This window comes from Chenopodium quinoa, unplaced genomic scaffold (genome assembly GCF_001683475.1).
Source record: "Chenopodium quinoa cultivar QQ74 unplaced genomic scaffold, ASM168347v1, whole genome shotgun sequence".
NCBI classification, from domain to species: Eukaryota; Viridiplantae; Streptophyta; class Magnoliopsida; order Caryophyllales; family Amaranthaceae; genus Chenopodium; species Chenopodium quinoa.
The window spans coordinates 840,321-857,789 of NW_018743987.1; the positions used below are offsets into that span (position 1 = coordinate 840,321).

Below are 17,469 nucleotides of genomic sequence, written 5' to 3' on the forward strand. Positions count from 1 at the left end.
GAATAGTCCCCAATCACGAAATTTTATTGGTGTTATAGGATGCGTCAATTTATAGTGATAGGCATCACAATTTTAATTTAATTATAATAAAGGAATAGTTTTTATTTCTTATCATAAACACTATCAAGATTAAATCTTGTATCTAATGATGATTTTTAAAAGATAATTTTTAATTTTTTAATTAAATTAAATCATGATAAATTACTATTCGTTATTTTTATTTACGTGGCAAAATTCTTAAATCTCATTCGTGGCAAGGGGATTTTTTAATTCTAAAATAAAATAGAAATCTAATTTTTAATTGATCGAAAATATACCTTTGCTTATGTGGCACGCCAAATGCTCTCGAAAAATGCCTACTTTATTTATATATATTAGATTAGATTAGATTAGTTAATAGTTATAAGATTCTTTGCCAAAACAAAATAAAAAATAAATAAATTACTACGTATACTGAATTACTGAGAACGTTCCTCTCTCCCGCTCTCTCTCATCGAAGCCCACTCGGCCACTCCACAATCTCCATTGAAGCAGCTTCCGGGGAGGTAATATGATGTTTCTTTTTGTAATCACCATGTATCATTAATATCAATTTCGCAATCTAGGGTTTATCGTCAATTTAATTCTCAAAATAGTTAATCGATTGTTGAACTATTAGTTATAATTACTAAGGTTATGAAAGATCATAACCAGCGATTCTCTTGCAAAAGAAGAAAATTACTTTATTTTTCCTAGCCTAATTTGATAATTGAAACAAGTATGCTTTTTGTTAGGATGGAACTATGGACGCTCAAAATTGGACTTTTCTTCTTTTAATTATATGATTTTTCGAGCCTAATATGATTATTGAAACATAATTGCCTCTAATGTTAGGATAGAACTATGAATTGGGACCTTTTATAACTTAAATTATGTGATTTTTTGGAGCCTATTTTGATTATTGAATCAAATTTGCCTGTATGTTAGGATGGAACTATGAATGTGACCTTTTCCTAAAATTACGTGATTTTTGGAGCCTAATTTGATAATTTTATCAAATCTGGTGGAGAACCTTTTAATGTTAGGATGGAGCTATGAAATTGGACCTTTTTCTTCTTGGGCCTAGGCGGCCGCCCCTCCTTCCTTGGCCAGGGAGATGTGCCTGGGCGTCAGTGCTCCATAATAATACCAAACTTGCTACTATTTAGTCTCCCCTAACAGTTTCCCACTTAAATTAATCCCCTTCAACAATCTCCCTCCTAATCATTACCCCCTTGATAGATATTATATTTATGATGATATTTGTTGCATATTAGGATAGATTTGGTGTATATTTTGTATACTTATCGTACTGGGTTTCCTAATGTAATTAGGATTATTATTGTAATCTTTATATATTTTGATCAATGGTATACACTCCAACTCGAGGAGTTTTTACCGAAATCTAACACCCCCTAACAGCTTTTCTAACTCCAGGGATTCAGGAGAGAGAATTCACATCAAAGTTCAAATATGCATTCTTTTGTAAATAGAGCTAATGTGCTGCTAACTCTAGCAGTCACCATTCTTGCAATTATGTGCGCCGCCGCTTCTATTTCCGACACTTTCAATTCTCCTTCTCCTACTGCCACCATTGAGGTTGAAATCTTCATCTTCGGGTTGTTTATAATTTTACTTTTTATAATCTTCACTGTTTGGTTGATCTGGGTGTTTTTTGGTTTCAATTTAGGTGGCCAACATTCATAAATTTCAGAAAGTCTCCAGTGGCAATGACGAGGTAATTTTTTCAATCTAATTTTCTGGGTCTTTTGGGGTTACTGCTACTGATCAATTGCAGTGCAATTGCCCTTACATGTTTGAGGACTCGAGGTATTGTAACGGAGTAAATTTACCCTCTAGTTATGTATTAGGAAGGATATGCTTGCATAATCAAAGATTGATTATGTTCTTATGATATTTGTAACAACCCTCTCGTACCTTGTTGATCCATGTTAAGGATCATTGATGGAATTTCGGGGTGGTCTTCAACGATCATCAAGGCTAGGTGTGGACTAAGTAAATTGAAAGTTGTGTTGGGTGTTTTTCTTGGTAACCTGAAGGCCGATGAGTATGAAATGACTCTCTTGGGGATATTGAGGTTTAGGATTTTCCAGCCAACATAAATGATTCAAGATATGTGTTCTTAGTTTTAAGGCAAAAGAATTGGAAAAGAGAAGTACTCCCTCCGCTCCTTTTTGTTTGACCCATTTAGAATCTACAATTCGAGGAAAAAAGTTTTTTTTTTTACTACAGAGAATCTTTGTTGAATATAAGAAAAAACATATTAATCTTTCTGTCATCTTGACTCATCTTATGTTAATGCATGCCACTTTAGAAACTATGTATACGCTAGCAATCAACTTGAAAACTTAGGAAAGGATGAATGTAATAATTTCCAGCTGAAGACATATAATAGTTTATAAGAACGTGATATATAAGACTCCACCATTTCATATTTATTTTTTTTTCTTAAATCCATTGGTATCTTAGTGTCATTATAAGCTTTTTAATTAGGATCTAGATTTATGTTCTTTATCTTTTTTATGCTCCTTTCAAATAGGAATTGTTCTTATATGTTTTATATTTTCCCAGATTGCCATGGTGCTGAATATTTCAGCCGATCTCCAGTCATTGTTTACTTGGAATACAAAGCAGGTTCGTCATGGTACTCCAGAAGATCCTAGTTTTGTTATTTCTCTTGTCATGCCTTTGTTGAACTTTTCAGTTGTTCATACCCATCTCCAATCTTTATCGTAAGAGATTAACAGTAAAAAACTGTGACATCTAATTGTATGATTTACTTATTCTATGTGATTCCTGCTTTTCTTTGGCATTAAGTTTATAATGAACTAGGTGTTTGGTTTTTGTTTATTGCGTATGATCCTGCTTGGATAATTATCCCAGCATAACCTCTTGTTTAGTGCTGCACAACTATAGTTATTGACTAAGCTCTTCTGTAATTTTTTTTTTGCAGGTGTTTGTTTTTGTTGCTGCTGAATATGAAACCAAAAAACATGTACTGAATCAGGTAATTGGGTGATTGGACACTGTTATCTCTTGTATGTGTGTTTGTGCTGGCGTGTGTGTTTGTATCATATATATCCCTTATCTGGGGCTCATTAAATGCAAAAATACTGAACTGTTGCCCTAAAAAAAAAAAAAAAATTGTTGTTGAATTCTTTTATAATAACTACAGCATATGCTATTTATATAATTTGAAACTGCTTATTTATCATATTTGTTAACTAATACTCTACCGGGAGTGGATGTATAACCTGCTTGCCTTAGGAGAGCTATTATAGGACAACTGTTTTGGTAACTGATGTGAACTTCTTCATAATGGGGTTGGAGGCTGGGTTATGGTGAATATATCTTCCAGTTTCTTTTATTGTGGATAGAGACTTCAAAGGCAACTTATTCCCCTTCCCATGTCCAAAGAATGAAGACAGAATGATTTCAGTATTCACTTGTGCTGTATGGAAGAAGAATTGAAATGGGATCAATCTCAAAAGAAAGGATCTTATTGTTCATATAGAAGAATTCTAAATTAAGTCAATTTACAAGATTTAAATAGAACAGATTTCTTGTAAATGTTTTTTCTGGGGAAATACCCAACCAAACTTTTAGATCATTACTTATATTCTATCTACCACTACCTACATTCCACAAAGCTGCTCTCTGCAAATATGACCTAATGAAGAGGACGGTTATCCAGTTTTCAAAAAAAAAAAAAAAAAAAAAAAAAAGGGAACAGGCCTGTTATTCATAGTGAGTCTTCTTCCACATAGTTCCGCCAGCAGTTCTTTCTATTCTGGTTTGGATGGTAGAGGCTTATATCTCGTAGTTTTAATAGGTTTCCTTATGAGGATTCTTTGATGTTTTAGAATTTGTCTAAGGTCTGAATTCAAGTACTAGATCAATTTATTCTGGTGTGATATGCTAATTTTCCTTACCATTGCCATTTGTTAGTAACTTTTTCCATATACGAGCCTAATCCTAGTAATATGTTCAAGGCTTTTTCTCAAGCTTATTCCCATTAATGTGGTTGTTGGACGTAGATGGTCTTTAAAGAGTTTAAAAGTTTTTGAGTTTGCTTATTGGTAGAAGCATAGCCAATAATCAGATGATAGAGTAACTGGGACTTTACCGGTGCTCCCATCAATTAAATGCTTTAATAAATTTACTATTTGAACAGCTGATGATGGTGCTAACTAGTAAGATACCTTGCTTTGTGGCATATAGAAATTGCTGTAACTGAATCCGATGATTAACCTATGAAATCACATATCCTACCTTACGCATGTTATTTTTAAAAATGTATACTGAGTCCTTGATGCCTTAATTTAATGTATAGAGTGTAGATATTTTGTTGAAAAAAAGGAATTTTAGCAATATACAAACCACAACGTCCAAATCATGAAATGGTTGAGAATGTTTTTGTTCTAACCCAACAACTTTTTGGCTATCTATCTGTCTTTTGCATAATGGCTATTGTGAAGGGTGCATATATAATAAGATATATTCCGATCTGGGGAGCCTGATGGTAATTTTTTCGACAATTACAACATTTAATTTAAAAACCAACAAAATAACTTAAATAAGATGGGGCTTCTGATGCGACATAGGCATTTCTATCTGATGTGCAAAACCCCTTATAACCCTCTGACTCTTTTATGCTAGTCAGATTTGATATAATGATGATGGGCGGAAAACAATTGTGATAGTTTTGAATAGGGATGTTTATTATAACCGATTCGATGATCTTGGTAAGCATATCATTTTGTTTGGGCAAGTTCAAGTTTCTTTTCAAGAATAGCAACACAAGCTTATCACATTGTTACAGGTGCAGTTGAAAGTGGTGTGTAGAATTAAAAGTCAATTGTGCTTAAGTAGAAATATTTTATCCTCTCAATTTGTTCCATCGTTGATTGTGAAACCCTGAATTCAGCATATAGTCCGTGTATATTTATTCTAAACTTGTTAATTTATACTTCCTCTGTACTTGTTTTATTGCTATATGGGAGAGGGGTACACATATTAGGAAAGATCATGTGAATTGGAGAGCAATGGAGAGATAAGAAGAGGGACTATGTGATGAAGAGAGACATTGGAAGAACACATTACTAAAAATAGATATTTAGTAATTGATGAAAACTTTCAAATTCAGGGAAAGGTAGCAATTAGTGTAGAAAAGAGGAAACCATTAAAAAAAGTGTTGATATGGAAATGAAGTTTATTATGTTGATGATTTAGCTCTCTTGATTGGTCTGCTTTCTTGAAAAGGGCTTCATCAGCAATGATTTGCTAGAACTTGAAAGACCCTTGTTCTTGAAAAGAGACAAAATATTTGGCCAGTACTGATGTTATGTACTGCAAACTTGCTAGGTCATGCTCTCAGGTTTATACCTTTTGCTATAGCTAATTTGTTCTACAAATTTCTTTTGTGCAGCTTTCACTCTGGGATACGATCATAGAATCAAAAGAAAAGGCAAAATTTTCAGTTAGTATCTCAAACAAGTATCGATTTACTGATCAGGTAAGAATTTACCCATCTGCTTTTGCCTATTTCCCTCCTTTTCTTGCTGCTGTTAGCAGTAGGCTGTAACATCTTGTTAGTTGGGTTTCCTTGCAACTTAATGCAGTTGCTGCCATTGTTATGTTAAAAGCATTATAGTAGCTTTGTGGCCATCGGGTTTCACTTGTAGCAACTAATCAATTGAAAATTTTTGTAACTATAAATGTCTACTCCAGGGGAGCAATTTGCGAGGCAAGGAGTTCAACTTGACATTGCACTGGCATGTCATGCCCAAGACTGGAAAGATGTTTGCTGACAAAATTGTGCTGTCAGGATACCGCTTGCCGGAGCAATACAAAAGATGATACACCTATAGATCTCTTGGAGTTAAGACTTAAGGTTGAAGTTTAAGGATGTTAACAACTTAACATCACATGTTTAGTCGAAACATTAGTTGAAAAGTGAAAAAGTAAAGCTTTGGCTACTTGCTGTCCCAAAAAAAAAAAAACCTTCAAAATTTCCATTTTTAAATATACTCATATTTTTTTGATTTTTTAAAGCAGACCTGTTTAGCTACTGGACTAAGACCTCATGAAAATCTAACACTCTGAGATTGGTCTGAGCACCGTTCAATGCTGCCAATGCATGCTTAGCAGCAGCTATTACTGTCACAATGAATGATATAAGAAATATAACTTTGGGTATGACCATGACTAAGAAGCATGGCTACAAATTTTAATTAGCTCCGTGGTCTTGGATTAAATACAGCTTTGGACGTTTTTGTAATGACCAATTTTGTGTTTTCCTATCAGAAGTATTAGGTTGTTGACGATTCTGCAGTCTGCTCCCATCTTCCATCGAGTATCAATAACTGTCACATATTAATGCAAGTTTTTTTCAGCGCATTTTGTCCTTACTCATACGCATTTGAGCAACCTTTTAGGAGGTCACTCACCCTAAAATTATTCCCAACTAAACACGTTTAACTGCGGAGTCTCTTAGCATATTAGCTTTTTAAAAAGGAAAGAAAGCAAAATTTAAAGCCTTTTATTGGATAGTGACAAAATTACAAGGCAAATATTATACAATTTCTGCTAAGATAGGCGTGACATAAATATAATATTCCCAGAATTATAGTGAAAAATCTGTCCTATCTAATCAATAGACCCTTCATACCTGTATAGACTGCGATTGACTTGGAAAGGTTAGCTGTAAGTCTACTTGATAAATGGGAGCATCAACACCAGAAGTATCCTGATCGGCCTCTGTGAAAACAGCAATGCCACGAGCAAAGGCAAAAGAGCCTGTACCACCAACCACCTTAAGCTCTTCTCTCTTCTTATGTTCCAATTGTTTAGCTTGAATACTCAAGCTCCCTGAATATTCAGGTGTGCTGAATGTCAGATATATTACATTGAAGGCTGAATGAGCGAAATGCTCCACAGGTATGATAAAACCTTGTGCTTTTCCTACAATTGGCGACGTGCTTTCAGGTCCCTCCGTGAGCATCCGATGGAAGGTCAACACCCCTGTAGAAGGCTCGACATCACGGTGCATGTTACGATTCAAAGTTGTTGGTTGCTGGATGTACAAAGACAACGCAACCAATGGCTTCTGTAAATCACTCTCATGGTCTTTGTAAGGAACTGGTGAAAGCAGCGCTAATAGCAGAACTGCCATTGTGGCCAGAGAAACAGCAGAGCAGAATATGATCTTAGCTAACATTATGCCATCAAATAAACTTCTTCAGGATTTAATTCTGCATACTTCTTAAGGGCCATCAATGATTGAATTTTCTTTCAAGTATACTTGCTCCTCAAGTACAAATTTGGCCACCTAATCCACAGTTAATATCACAAAGCATTTCTTTTGCATAATATTTTATCAGTAGTATGTTTGAGGGTACCTAATCCATTATTGGTCCTTCAGAATTCTCAACTTTTTTTGTCTTAAACAAGAACGATAAGGTAGATTTGTAGACAACACGCGGTACAAGTAACCAAGTTAAGCAAGCAGGTATGATCAAGCAAATACCCGTGATTTGTTTATATATAAGAAAAATCGTCTTAAAATCCCTATCTTGGCCAGTTTTCTGAAATAAATCCTTACTTTGAGATTATGAGTTATCCATCCCAAATAAGTTCAGCTATGAAGATGTCTTTTACAAAATGATCCCAACTATAGAACGGCTTTAAGGTGATGTATCTCTATTCAGTTGCCCATGTAAATATCAAGAGTAACAAGATTTTCGCACGCAATGAAAAGTAAACACTAAGATTGCCTGAAGTCCATTCTCCAAAACTTTGCTGCATGATGACCAAATGAAACCATCTATCAACCAAGCATTTCTCATAAGACCCACACAAGCGGGCTATAGATTGCCAGAGCATCGAGTAGCAAACTATAGCTTACATATATCGATTGCAAGAGCATTGAGTAGCAGACTAAGCAAACTTTAATTAGATCTTAGATTGCAAGAGCATCGAGTAACATTCTACTACATATATTTAACATGTACAGAAGCTTTACAGCCTAAATATTAAGCAATTCAATATCTCGAATGGATCTGGAAACATTTCCAGCATTACTAAAGTTTAAATAAGTACGATATTTACACGGCATACTTCCATCTAAAGAAGGATGCAGAGACTGCAGACAACAGAAAAGGAAAATAATTGATAATAGTCCGTTGAAAATAGCTAAGATCTTCCCCTGGCAATGGTTCATAAAAATATTACAGTGCTTTTTTAAAAAAAAAAAAAAAAAAAAAAAAATCAGAAACATAAGTAAGCCTGCCTGAATGGAGTATATAAGGATCAGATACAAGAATTCGAGTCATAGAAACTCATCACTTGCCTACGCCGACAGATGATCAGCCCTTACGCCAACCTCACTCATCACAATAGAGAACAAATGTTGAGCAAGGTATTGTGCTCAACCATCTAACAAACTTCTATCTTACACAAGTATCAGGAAAGAGTACCCAGTAACAGAAAATAAAGATCACTTAACCAAAGGTGAAAAACGCATCCGTATAAAGAGATAATTCACTGTGACCACACAGCAAAAATACGCACATTCACATACCAGAACTAGTCATTTGAAAGAACGGGAACATGATAACAAAGAGCTACTTCAATATGTAGGAGATACATAAACATCTGTTATTTAATAAAATAAAAAGGAACGGGAGAAGTATATTCTTATCGAACCCAACTTTATGAAAAGATAAAGTGATTTTTTTTTTTTTTTTTTGACATCATGGATAAATTGAATTTATTAACCTAGATAATAGATAGAATTCTAGTGTACAATGACAAGCGCGCGCACAAACACAAGATTACATTTAAAATCGAAGGCAAGGAAACAATGAAAAGAAAAGGAACAGAGAAAATACAATTTTTTTTTATTTTTCTTTCCTGATTTTACAAGTGTTCGTCAAAACAATAATGGACCATAAGCTAGTTAGATCTCAAACTCTCAAATCAACTAATCTAAGGCAATTGTATAGTTAAACAAATGAATAGCCTACATCACATACAAAAAAAATAATGCCTTGTGAAAAAACATTCAAATAAAATAAAATTTACAACATAAAATGTACAGTTCTCTCTCTAGGTTTCTCTCCTTTCTCTTTGACTTTCATGGATGCTAAACCAGTTATATTTGAAAGAATGAGGCTCGCTGCATCATCACATTCTGCAGCTCAGAGCTCTAGCAGTGGTATGGAGGCTAGGAACTGTACGGCAAGGTAGAATAGCATTTCCATTATCGGGCTCCAGTTAATCATGTTTGATGTAGCATATCAGCAGTCAATGTCTACAACCTGCTTTCTATCAAGCTCCAAAACGAGCTTAAAAAAGAAATGTTAAAGAATTGTAAGTGCAGTTCAAGTGACTAATGGTTTTGCCTTGCGTATGTGTCCCATACTATTAACAAGATCTTTGCGGGTGCATACAGGGAACATGTTAATATCATTCAGGACTTTCAGCCGCCAGAGAACATAAGGAAAGCTGAGCTGATCCCGGGATGTAAAGCGAACCACTTCATTGAACCAAAGGCACATGAACAGGTTGGTTAAGGGTGAGTGTTCTCTAACAATGATGGAAGCTTCAGCTAGAGCTGCACAAAGAATATATTTCATGAATTAGAAACCAATTTAAAACTCAACTTTATTAGCAGAATTGGCATATTGAAAGAGCCAAAGATTGGGAAATTCCACTAACTAAGCACAAATTAACAAATTATCTGACTTGGATAATTTTATCAGAGGCCTCAGATATCAATAATTCATAGCACCAAGCAAAACACTGTGACAAGTTCTATGGGGTAAGGCAGCATCATACCTTTCCTTCCATTAAATCTTTTGTCTTCGGGAAGCCCATCAAGGCGGTATTGAGTAAGTTGCACCTCTACTTCCTCTGGGGTTGCCTTATTTTTCTTGACAACAGCCTTAGCCTCATCATACACACTACTGCGAGCGCCATGCTGTGAAATTGCAAGAACAGACTTCGATCGCCAAAGCAGTGCTTCCAGAACGCCCAAGGGATCCCTCCTAAACTGAGACTTTGAGTCAACCCAAATGGAATATAATGCATTTGGAAACAACCGATGGCCCAACATCTAACAAAAGGAATTAAAAAATAAGTAATATTCTCTGAAGAAACATGATCTTAAACACAAACAAACGCAAGGAAAGGCATCAGACTATTTGGTGTCAGTAAAGTTAGAGACCAGGAACAAAACCATAATGACATGCCACTAGATTCAAAACCTCAGAGTAAAACAAAGATCAAGGACGAGAGATAACAGAGTACCAACAGCCAATTTAGAGCTTATCCAATGGCAAGAAATCTATTAATCTTCCTATAGAAGGAAGATTAAAAATCATCAAAGCAGCACAAAGGAGTATTAAAATACTCAGAAACTTGAAGAAGCTAAATTCTGAAATCCCTCTCAAACCCTGAATTCCCTTAAAAGACTTGAGTAGCCATTAGTTATTCTAGGTCAGTGTGTCAAGTCTGATTATTTTGTTATGAACAGGCTCCAGTCAAGTTCAGCATGTGCTTTTCCAAATACAACTCCAATTACACCCCTATTAATCAGAAAATGAAGCTGATTTTTTTTTTCCTTAGCACCAGAGTAGAGGTATTGTTTACTCTTCCAATTCCTAGTTCTTGTTCTTGGGCTTTGAAGAAGATTCTGCAGAGTACATATCATTCAGAGTAATGCTAATTGCTAATTGGGACTCTGTCATGACAGGTAGATTCCCAAATGGCAAGTTGTATAAGCAGATGCAGGGAACTTTTGAGAAAGTGCCTTGGAGAAGGGTGATCTGTAACTCCAAAGCTAGCCCAAAGAGCGGCTTTGTTCTTTGGTCAGCTGCTCAAAACAGGCTTGCTACGGCAGATAGGATTAGTAGCAAGTCTTAACCTTAGAATCGAATTGGACAAAGTTGGGGTATCCAATGCTCCATTCATTGAGTTCTTTATCAATCTGGTATACCAGAATCTGTTGACCAGCTGTTCTTTAGTTGTGACTATGCAGCCTATATCTGGCAGAAGGTCCTGCACTGCATCAGGGTTCAGAGAAGTAGTTTGTGTTTTAAGTAGGAGCTTCTTCATGCTATTAATATGAACAGGAAAACTACTACTCAAGCTGTTGCCTACTATATGTGCTTTGCTGAAACAGTTTACCATGTATGGAGGATATCATTGTTAAGCATATTCTGCTCAATGTTGCTTGTAGGTGTGATGGAGAGATGAAAAAGTGGTTGTTATAGTTTCTTTGTTTAGAGTTTATGCTGTAATGTCTTGCTGTTAACAGCAAGTTTCTTGGTTTTTAATAAAATCTTTATTAATTGCCCAAAAAAAAAAAAAAAACAAAAAAAAACATGCCACACTATGACATCCATGAACATTCATGAGTTTGAATGTACAAAAGGATTAAACCAACCACATTAGACTATTTGAGTTGTTTTAATGTAAGACACCAGCATGGAACACCAAGGTGACTCCGCGACTGTTTATCAGATATGGGTGACTTTCATGAGAGTACTCTTATAGTAAAAGGAGTATATGTATGAGAGATGAAATGGTTTAAGTTATCCTAAGATTTGTATTGAAATAATGTTGACATGGAAAACCAAAAGATAACACTAGAAAAATAAAATTTAGGAAATAAAATATCATATGATGTGATCATACACACAGAAATAGAAATGGAAATCAGAAACTCAAATGCAAGAAAAAGGAGCAATTTAAAATCTCAACCCAAAAAAAAAAATCTTATGATATAATTCATCATATTTTATGAAAGTCTTAACAAATAATGAAATACTTTCCGTAGATCTCTAGCATAAACACAATTTTAAGGAGATACAAAGAAAATACTTCCACCATTGCACATTGATATTAATATTTTGAATTTTATCACAATTCATAAAACACACTTAGACCATAGTTTATGATCTATATATACTGAAAATATAGTTATGTGTGGTCTTGTTATATTCATCTCAATATATATTTTCGAAATATCAACTTGTAATAATTTTTAGGAATACACATTTACAATATTACTGCTCTAAGTTTTACATTGGCAAGCATGAAAAGGTAAAATATTAACACCATTATGAACTGCTCAATGTGTTTCATGTTTTTTTTTAAAAAAAGTATCAACTGCTCAATGTGTTTCAGTAGCAGATTAAATACTAAAATCTGCTCAGTCCAATACTTTTTATTGGTTTCCCTGCCCCATCCTTCTGTTTGTCTCACTTTTCCCTACCTCTTGATCAAACCACCAAAAATAACATGGAGGAAAAAAGTATATGGGAGGGGAAACTAAATACTGGTGATGCGAACTACATGCCATAGATAGTTGTTGCATCAGAGATCAGTAGCGTAAATTAGTAATCATGGAAGGAAAACAAAAGTAGGTTGGGAAGTTTGTCGCATATATAATTTTGTACTGGGGTGGGTTTATTTGTGGAAGGGAGCTTTTTGTTGAACAGGAAATGAAATTCCTCCCTCTCCACAGAAAAAGTAACCCCAGCCAATAATTATATATTTCTGGACATTTCAAAGGGAAACGTTCCTTTTATGAAAATAAGGCCAAAAAATAAAATTATGTGCAACATAGGAGGTCATTAAGAATTTCTTTCCTACATTTATCATTTAATAGTTTTTTTTTTTTTTCTCTTTCAAAAAAAAAAAAAAAAAAAAAATGAAGCCTCACGTGTTGTGACAAACAGTTACATGCTAAGCATCCATGGGAACCTGGCAAGGACATTGTCCACATATTTGCAGAGTTGTAACATAGCATAGAAAAATATTTACACTACCTTAGGAATTTTACCATTCAACCGCTGGTCAGGAAAAGGGAGATTCTTGACAATCACAATCCGCCACTTGCCAATATAATGGTCATCACCAATTTTCCTCCCCTGTGCTTCCTGTGTAGCAAGGGTGATCTCATCCCAAAAGGCAACATAACAGACCTGAAAGCAGTGCAAGCTAATAAGCACAAGGTAAAAATATAAAAAGAATTCATGTGTCCCTCAATCTATGAAAAGAACTGATTCAAACCTTTTGAAGGGATGCCTCCGACATCCCTATAGGTTGATAAAGATCATCTCCACCGCCAAATGCACAAGTAGAGACAACAACCTTGCAAGTTCGCAAATATTTTTCATCCTCAAGTGACATCTTAAATCCTCCATTTTCACTATAAAAACCACAATGCACCACAGGAGTTTCCGTCACCTGAACATGAAACAACAGTGAAACATCGGGTTATAAAATTAGCTGAAACTCACCTGTACAGCTATTCAACATTCAGGCACAAGGAAAATATACATGTAAACTGGAATTAGTGTAAGGACCTTGGCAAACACGCTAATTCGAGATCAAGATTTTTTTTTTTTTTTTAAATAATAATACACAATAGTGGAAGAGAAATTACTCGGGTGATTTGCTTCAGAGAGAATTTTAATATGTAGAAGGTAGCAACTGTAGTTTATATAATATGAGGAACTGTTTTTATAAGTTCTGCCATCACTATCTCTTATCGGCATTCTGATTTCCAATAATCTCCTCTCTCTCTCTCTCTCTTTCAAATTTTCATCATCACCCTAACCAAACAAACCCGAGATTCTAATGCAATGCTGACACAAAAGATTCAAATTTATATTTGTCAAATGCCAATTGTCTATTTTATTTTCATGTGAATTGTGGTGACTGGTTCTCTTGTCTTTCATTATTACTCTTAACCGAAACAGCTCCCATATGCTTACACAATGCTGACAGAAAAAGTTTAGATTTATTATTATCATAAGCCTAATGATCTATTTTATATTCATGTGAATAGAGTAACATCCAACTCATCACATCAAGAGCAAAAACTTTTAGTTGTAACAACCAACCTTGAAACTCTTCTCCCTTTGAACTAGTGATTGGTACCCTGTAAATAAGCTAGATCTTCCAGGTTTTCTTTTCTGAAAAGAGTATGTTGAATTTTCTCCGGCATAAGGGTCATTATCTTCTGAAATATATATCACATTCTTAACAGGACCTTTTGAACTTTTCAATTCTGCAGGGATATCAAGAATCTCAAGATCATCAGCTGACAGGATTGGCAAGCAACCTGATACAACCAACAAATTTACACTAAAAACCGATATACTAGCCGTCCATATAAAAGGTGTATGGAAAAGACAGAAACTTTTATAGCAACATCTTTATCTCCAAGGTTAACTATCTAATTTCCTTTTCATTCGTGATGTCCAGACCCAAGAGCCTGACTCATAAGATGTCCAACCGTATCAATGCAGCTTGAGGGATTAATTCATAATACTAAGAAGTAATACAGCATAATGATTGCAAATGTCTGATACTAAACAACACGTGATATAAGAGCACATAGTTAACTTATCTCTTTACAAACAAAAAAGGGGACAATTCACTCAGAAGAGAGTAACCCCACGCTTGTTAAGTTAATTGTGAATTAAACTCATTTAAAGACAGAAAGCGAATGCAATTACATAATTGAGCAGCACTTCCCACAGCAAAGCCACACTTCACAAACACTAGAATAAGCTACCATCTACCAATCTTCACTTCAAAATATCACATTTATATTATACTCCACAGAGTACGCAGATTTGCTCAAAAATTGCAAAAAAATTGCACATAGTGCTGATTCCTAAAACAGCAAAAGCCCCACATGTTAATCAGAGCCTGATCACTATTAGCTAATTTTACCTATGTTGGAAAGAAAATTAGTTATATTCTTGTACAGGTAGAACAAACATACTATCCACTAAATTACATAAACGACCTAACATAACAAAAAATAAAAATCTTAATATTACCAATTTACCTCAATGAACAAGTTCTGCTCTGAATTTCACAATTGATCCTGCATTTATCAAGGCTATAAAGATCTAAATAAACAAAACCTTACCCCTAACTAGTAAAACCCATTAATTGAGTTTTGAAAGGAACGGCATTACTTAAATTTCGTAACAAAATAACTCCAGAAATTTTACCTGAAACATGAATTGGGTTCTGTAGCCAACCAGGCCAAATTGGAGCAACAAAGAATGCAGATAAATTGAAAACAAAAAATTCAAAGGATCAAATTTCAGTAATAGATTGCTCTAGAAACTTAATTATAACTTATAAGACTAATTTCACGGCTGCATACTTATCATCAGAAGTTCTTACTTTCTCATTGTGATCTTAAAATCGACCTAATCAGTTTGTTTTCGTTCATGCAAAATCATTAACATAAAACGATAACCCGAATTTAATTAGCAAGCAATAACACAAAAGCAACAAACTAATAAAACATTGATTCAAAATCACAAATAAAATCCTACAATATCATTTAATAAGCAATCAAAATCAACTTACGCTCTTTGACACCACCGACATTATGATAAATAGGGTCAAGACGATTCAATTTCACATCCACATGTGAATCCAGCATCGTCCGAGTAAAATTGAATTTACTTTCATGGCTTAATTCATCATGACTGTGTCTCCGGCCGAGTCGAGAAGCTTCGAAAAGAAGCAACGCCATAGCAGGAAGGAAAACCAAGAGAGGCCACCATTTAGCGAGCTTCCTAACGATTCGACGAGTTAATTCGGCGTTGGATCGGAAGTTTGCCGATTTCTTCCGTTTCCGGCGGACTCGGGCTCTCATTCTTGCGGTGTATTAATCGGAATCTTCGTCGGAAACTGGGATTGAGATGCTGTTGTTGTTGATGATGTTATTGGTGTTGAACATGTTTTGCGTCGAATTTTAGCGTTGAATCTGAAGAAGAGTTTATGGAAATTGGATTTTTTGAACAAGGGATGTGAATTCGTGATGAGCGCCTAACTCTAGTTCAGCGCCGTTTAGTTTGTTAATCAAATCAACAGCACAATTGAACAAGCAAGGTTCCCCTTCAAAAACAAAAAAAAAAAAAAAATTGAACAAGCAAGGTTTATATTTTGTCAATCACATAAGGATTTTCGTAAAAATTTCATAAATTTAAATTATTTTTAATAAATTTTCCAAATTAATTTCCTATTTGCATCGGTTAAAAAACATATTTCCACCCTATTGTACACTTGGGATGTGAAAGTTTCATTATATATTTTTCAGCTATTTCAACGAATGTCACTCATCACTTTGAAAATTCACCAAATACCATCTGTTGGGAATATTTCAAGCATTATCTCTACCTTGAACCCCACTAAAGTACGGTTGCATCCAAAGGGAAAGAAGATAGAGCAAAAGAGTCGCCAACAAATTTTAAGAACTTGTAAACCGTTCACGAGGTGAAGGTTACACCCCTTAACTCAAATAGGTGTGGAACCATGAGTGGTAGTTCGGGGATGAAGGTACAAATCCAACCTAAAAGAGATTTGAACCTACCTTAATAATAGGTCTCTACTTTATTCTGATCGTATTCATGTGCGCTTTCTGACTAACATGCAATCAATAGGAGTAACCCTAAACCTGTTTAATCTATGTTGGTTAACATTAATGCACAAATAAATCTATTATTGGCGATCACTTGAATTATAATCTCATTAACCCTAAACAAGATTATTAATTATCTTATTAAGCGTGATTACAAGTACCAATTCCCTTTAAACATGCATAAAAGGCGTGATCAAGCAATAACAATAAATAAACATCAAGCAACATAATAATCATCATAATAAGTTATAATTAAAATAATAATTAAAATAATCATGTTAAAGCATAATAGCAAGATCCTAGGCATGATACTAACAAGATTAATAACAAACCCTAGCATGTCACTAAACATATAAAAATCAAAGCTTTAACCCTAACATGATACTAACATGAATATATATTAGGAAAAGAAAATAAGAAGCATCACAATTGTCATATTTGATATTAAAGTTACCCTAAACATGATACTAGGAAGATCAAAACACCCTAGCATGATACTAGGAATCATAATAACAACCTAGACATGATTTCTATATCATAATATCAATAAAAATCATTAAAGCACTTACTTGGATGCCTCATATCTCTTTCTAATAACAAAATACACACGTTAGTAACTTCAAGGAAAATAATAAAATCAAAGAATTAAATTAAATAATTGAAAGAGAGATTTGGGACCAAACCCTCAAAAATATCAAACTTTTCACATCTAGGTGTGTCTCGTGCTAATGTATGAGGAATTGTGTTTGTAAAAAGCTAGGCTTAATAAGAGAGAGAATCAAGAATTTCTTGATGAGAGTTGGTGATTGAAAAAGGGGAGATATGACCTCTATTTATAGAGAAAAAAGAAAGTCAAAAAATAAAGAAAAGAATCTGAATTCGAATCAAAATAGAACTCGATAGACAACAGTTTTTTTGCGGATTTTGTTTTTATCATATCTTTTGATCTAGAAGTCTAAATAAGA

General features: G+C 34.4%; 3 protein-coding genes across 5 annotated transcripts; 1 reads left to right on the forward strand and 2 right to left on the reverse strand.

Moving 5' to 3' along the window:
* Positions 1–375: 375 nt before the first annotated feature.
* On the forward strand, positions 376–6,271 carry LOC110690119 (signal peptidase complex subunit 3B-like). Of its 2 annotated transcripts, none has more exons than XM_021866945.1 (7): positions 376–545; positions 1,441–1,617; positions 1,709–1,756; positions 2,611–2,673; positions 2,993–3,046; positions 5,468–5,554; positions 5,770–6,271. In XM_021866945.1, exons 2-7 carry the CDS (start codon positions 1,492–1,494, stop codon positions 5,896–5,898), a joined length of 507 nt encoding a protein of 168 aa, XP_021722637.1. In that variant the 5' UTR covers positions 376–545; positions 1,441–1,491; the 3' UTR covers positions 5,899–6,271. The 2 variants fall into 2 exon arrangements, with proteins under 2 accessions (XP_021722637.1, XP_021722636.1); XM_021866944.1 differs by having other exon boundaries at positions 1,456–1,617.
* A 138-nt stretch (positions 6,272–6,409) lies between these two features.
* LOC110690118 (dirigent protein 8-like) lies at positions 6,410–7,814 on the reverse strand. The gene has a single exon (XM_021866943.1). It carries the CDS (start codon positions 7,256–7,258, stop codon positions 6,704–6,706), a length of 555 nt encoding a protein of 184 aa, XP_021722635.1. The 5' UTR covers positions 7,259–7,814; the 3' UTR covers positions 6,410–6,703.
* Positions 7,815–8,292: 478 nt separating this feature from the next.
* LOC110690117 lies at positions 8,293–16,199 on the reverse strand. 2 transcript variants are annotated; one of them, XM_021866941.1, is made up of 6 exons: positions 15,448–16,199; positions 13,956–14,176; positions 13,120–13,296; positions 12,876–13,031; positions 9,880–10,156; positions 8,293–9,655 (listed from the first exon to the last, which is right to left on the reverse strand). In XM_021866941.1, exons 1-6 carry the CDS (start codon positions 15,737–15,739, stop codon positions 9,423–9,425), a joined length of 1,356 nt encoding a protein of 451 aa, XP_021722633.1. In that variant the 5' UTR covers positions 15,740–16,199; the 3' UTR covers positions 8,293–9,422. The 2 variants fall into 2 exon arrangements, with proteins under 2 accessions (XP_021722633.1, XP_021722634.1); XM_021866942.1 differs by having other exon boundaries at positions 13,956–14,122; positions 15,448–16,198.
* Between the last annotated feature and the right edge of the window lie 1,270 nt (positions 16,200–17,469).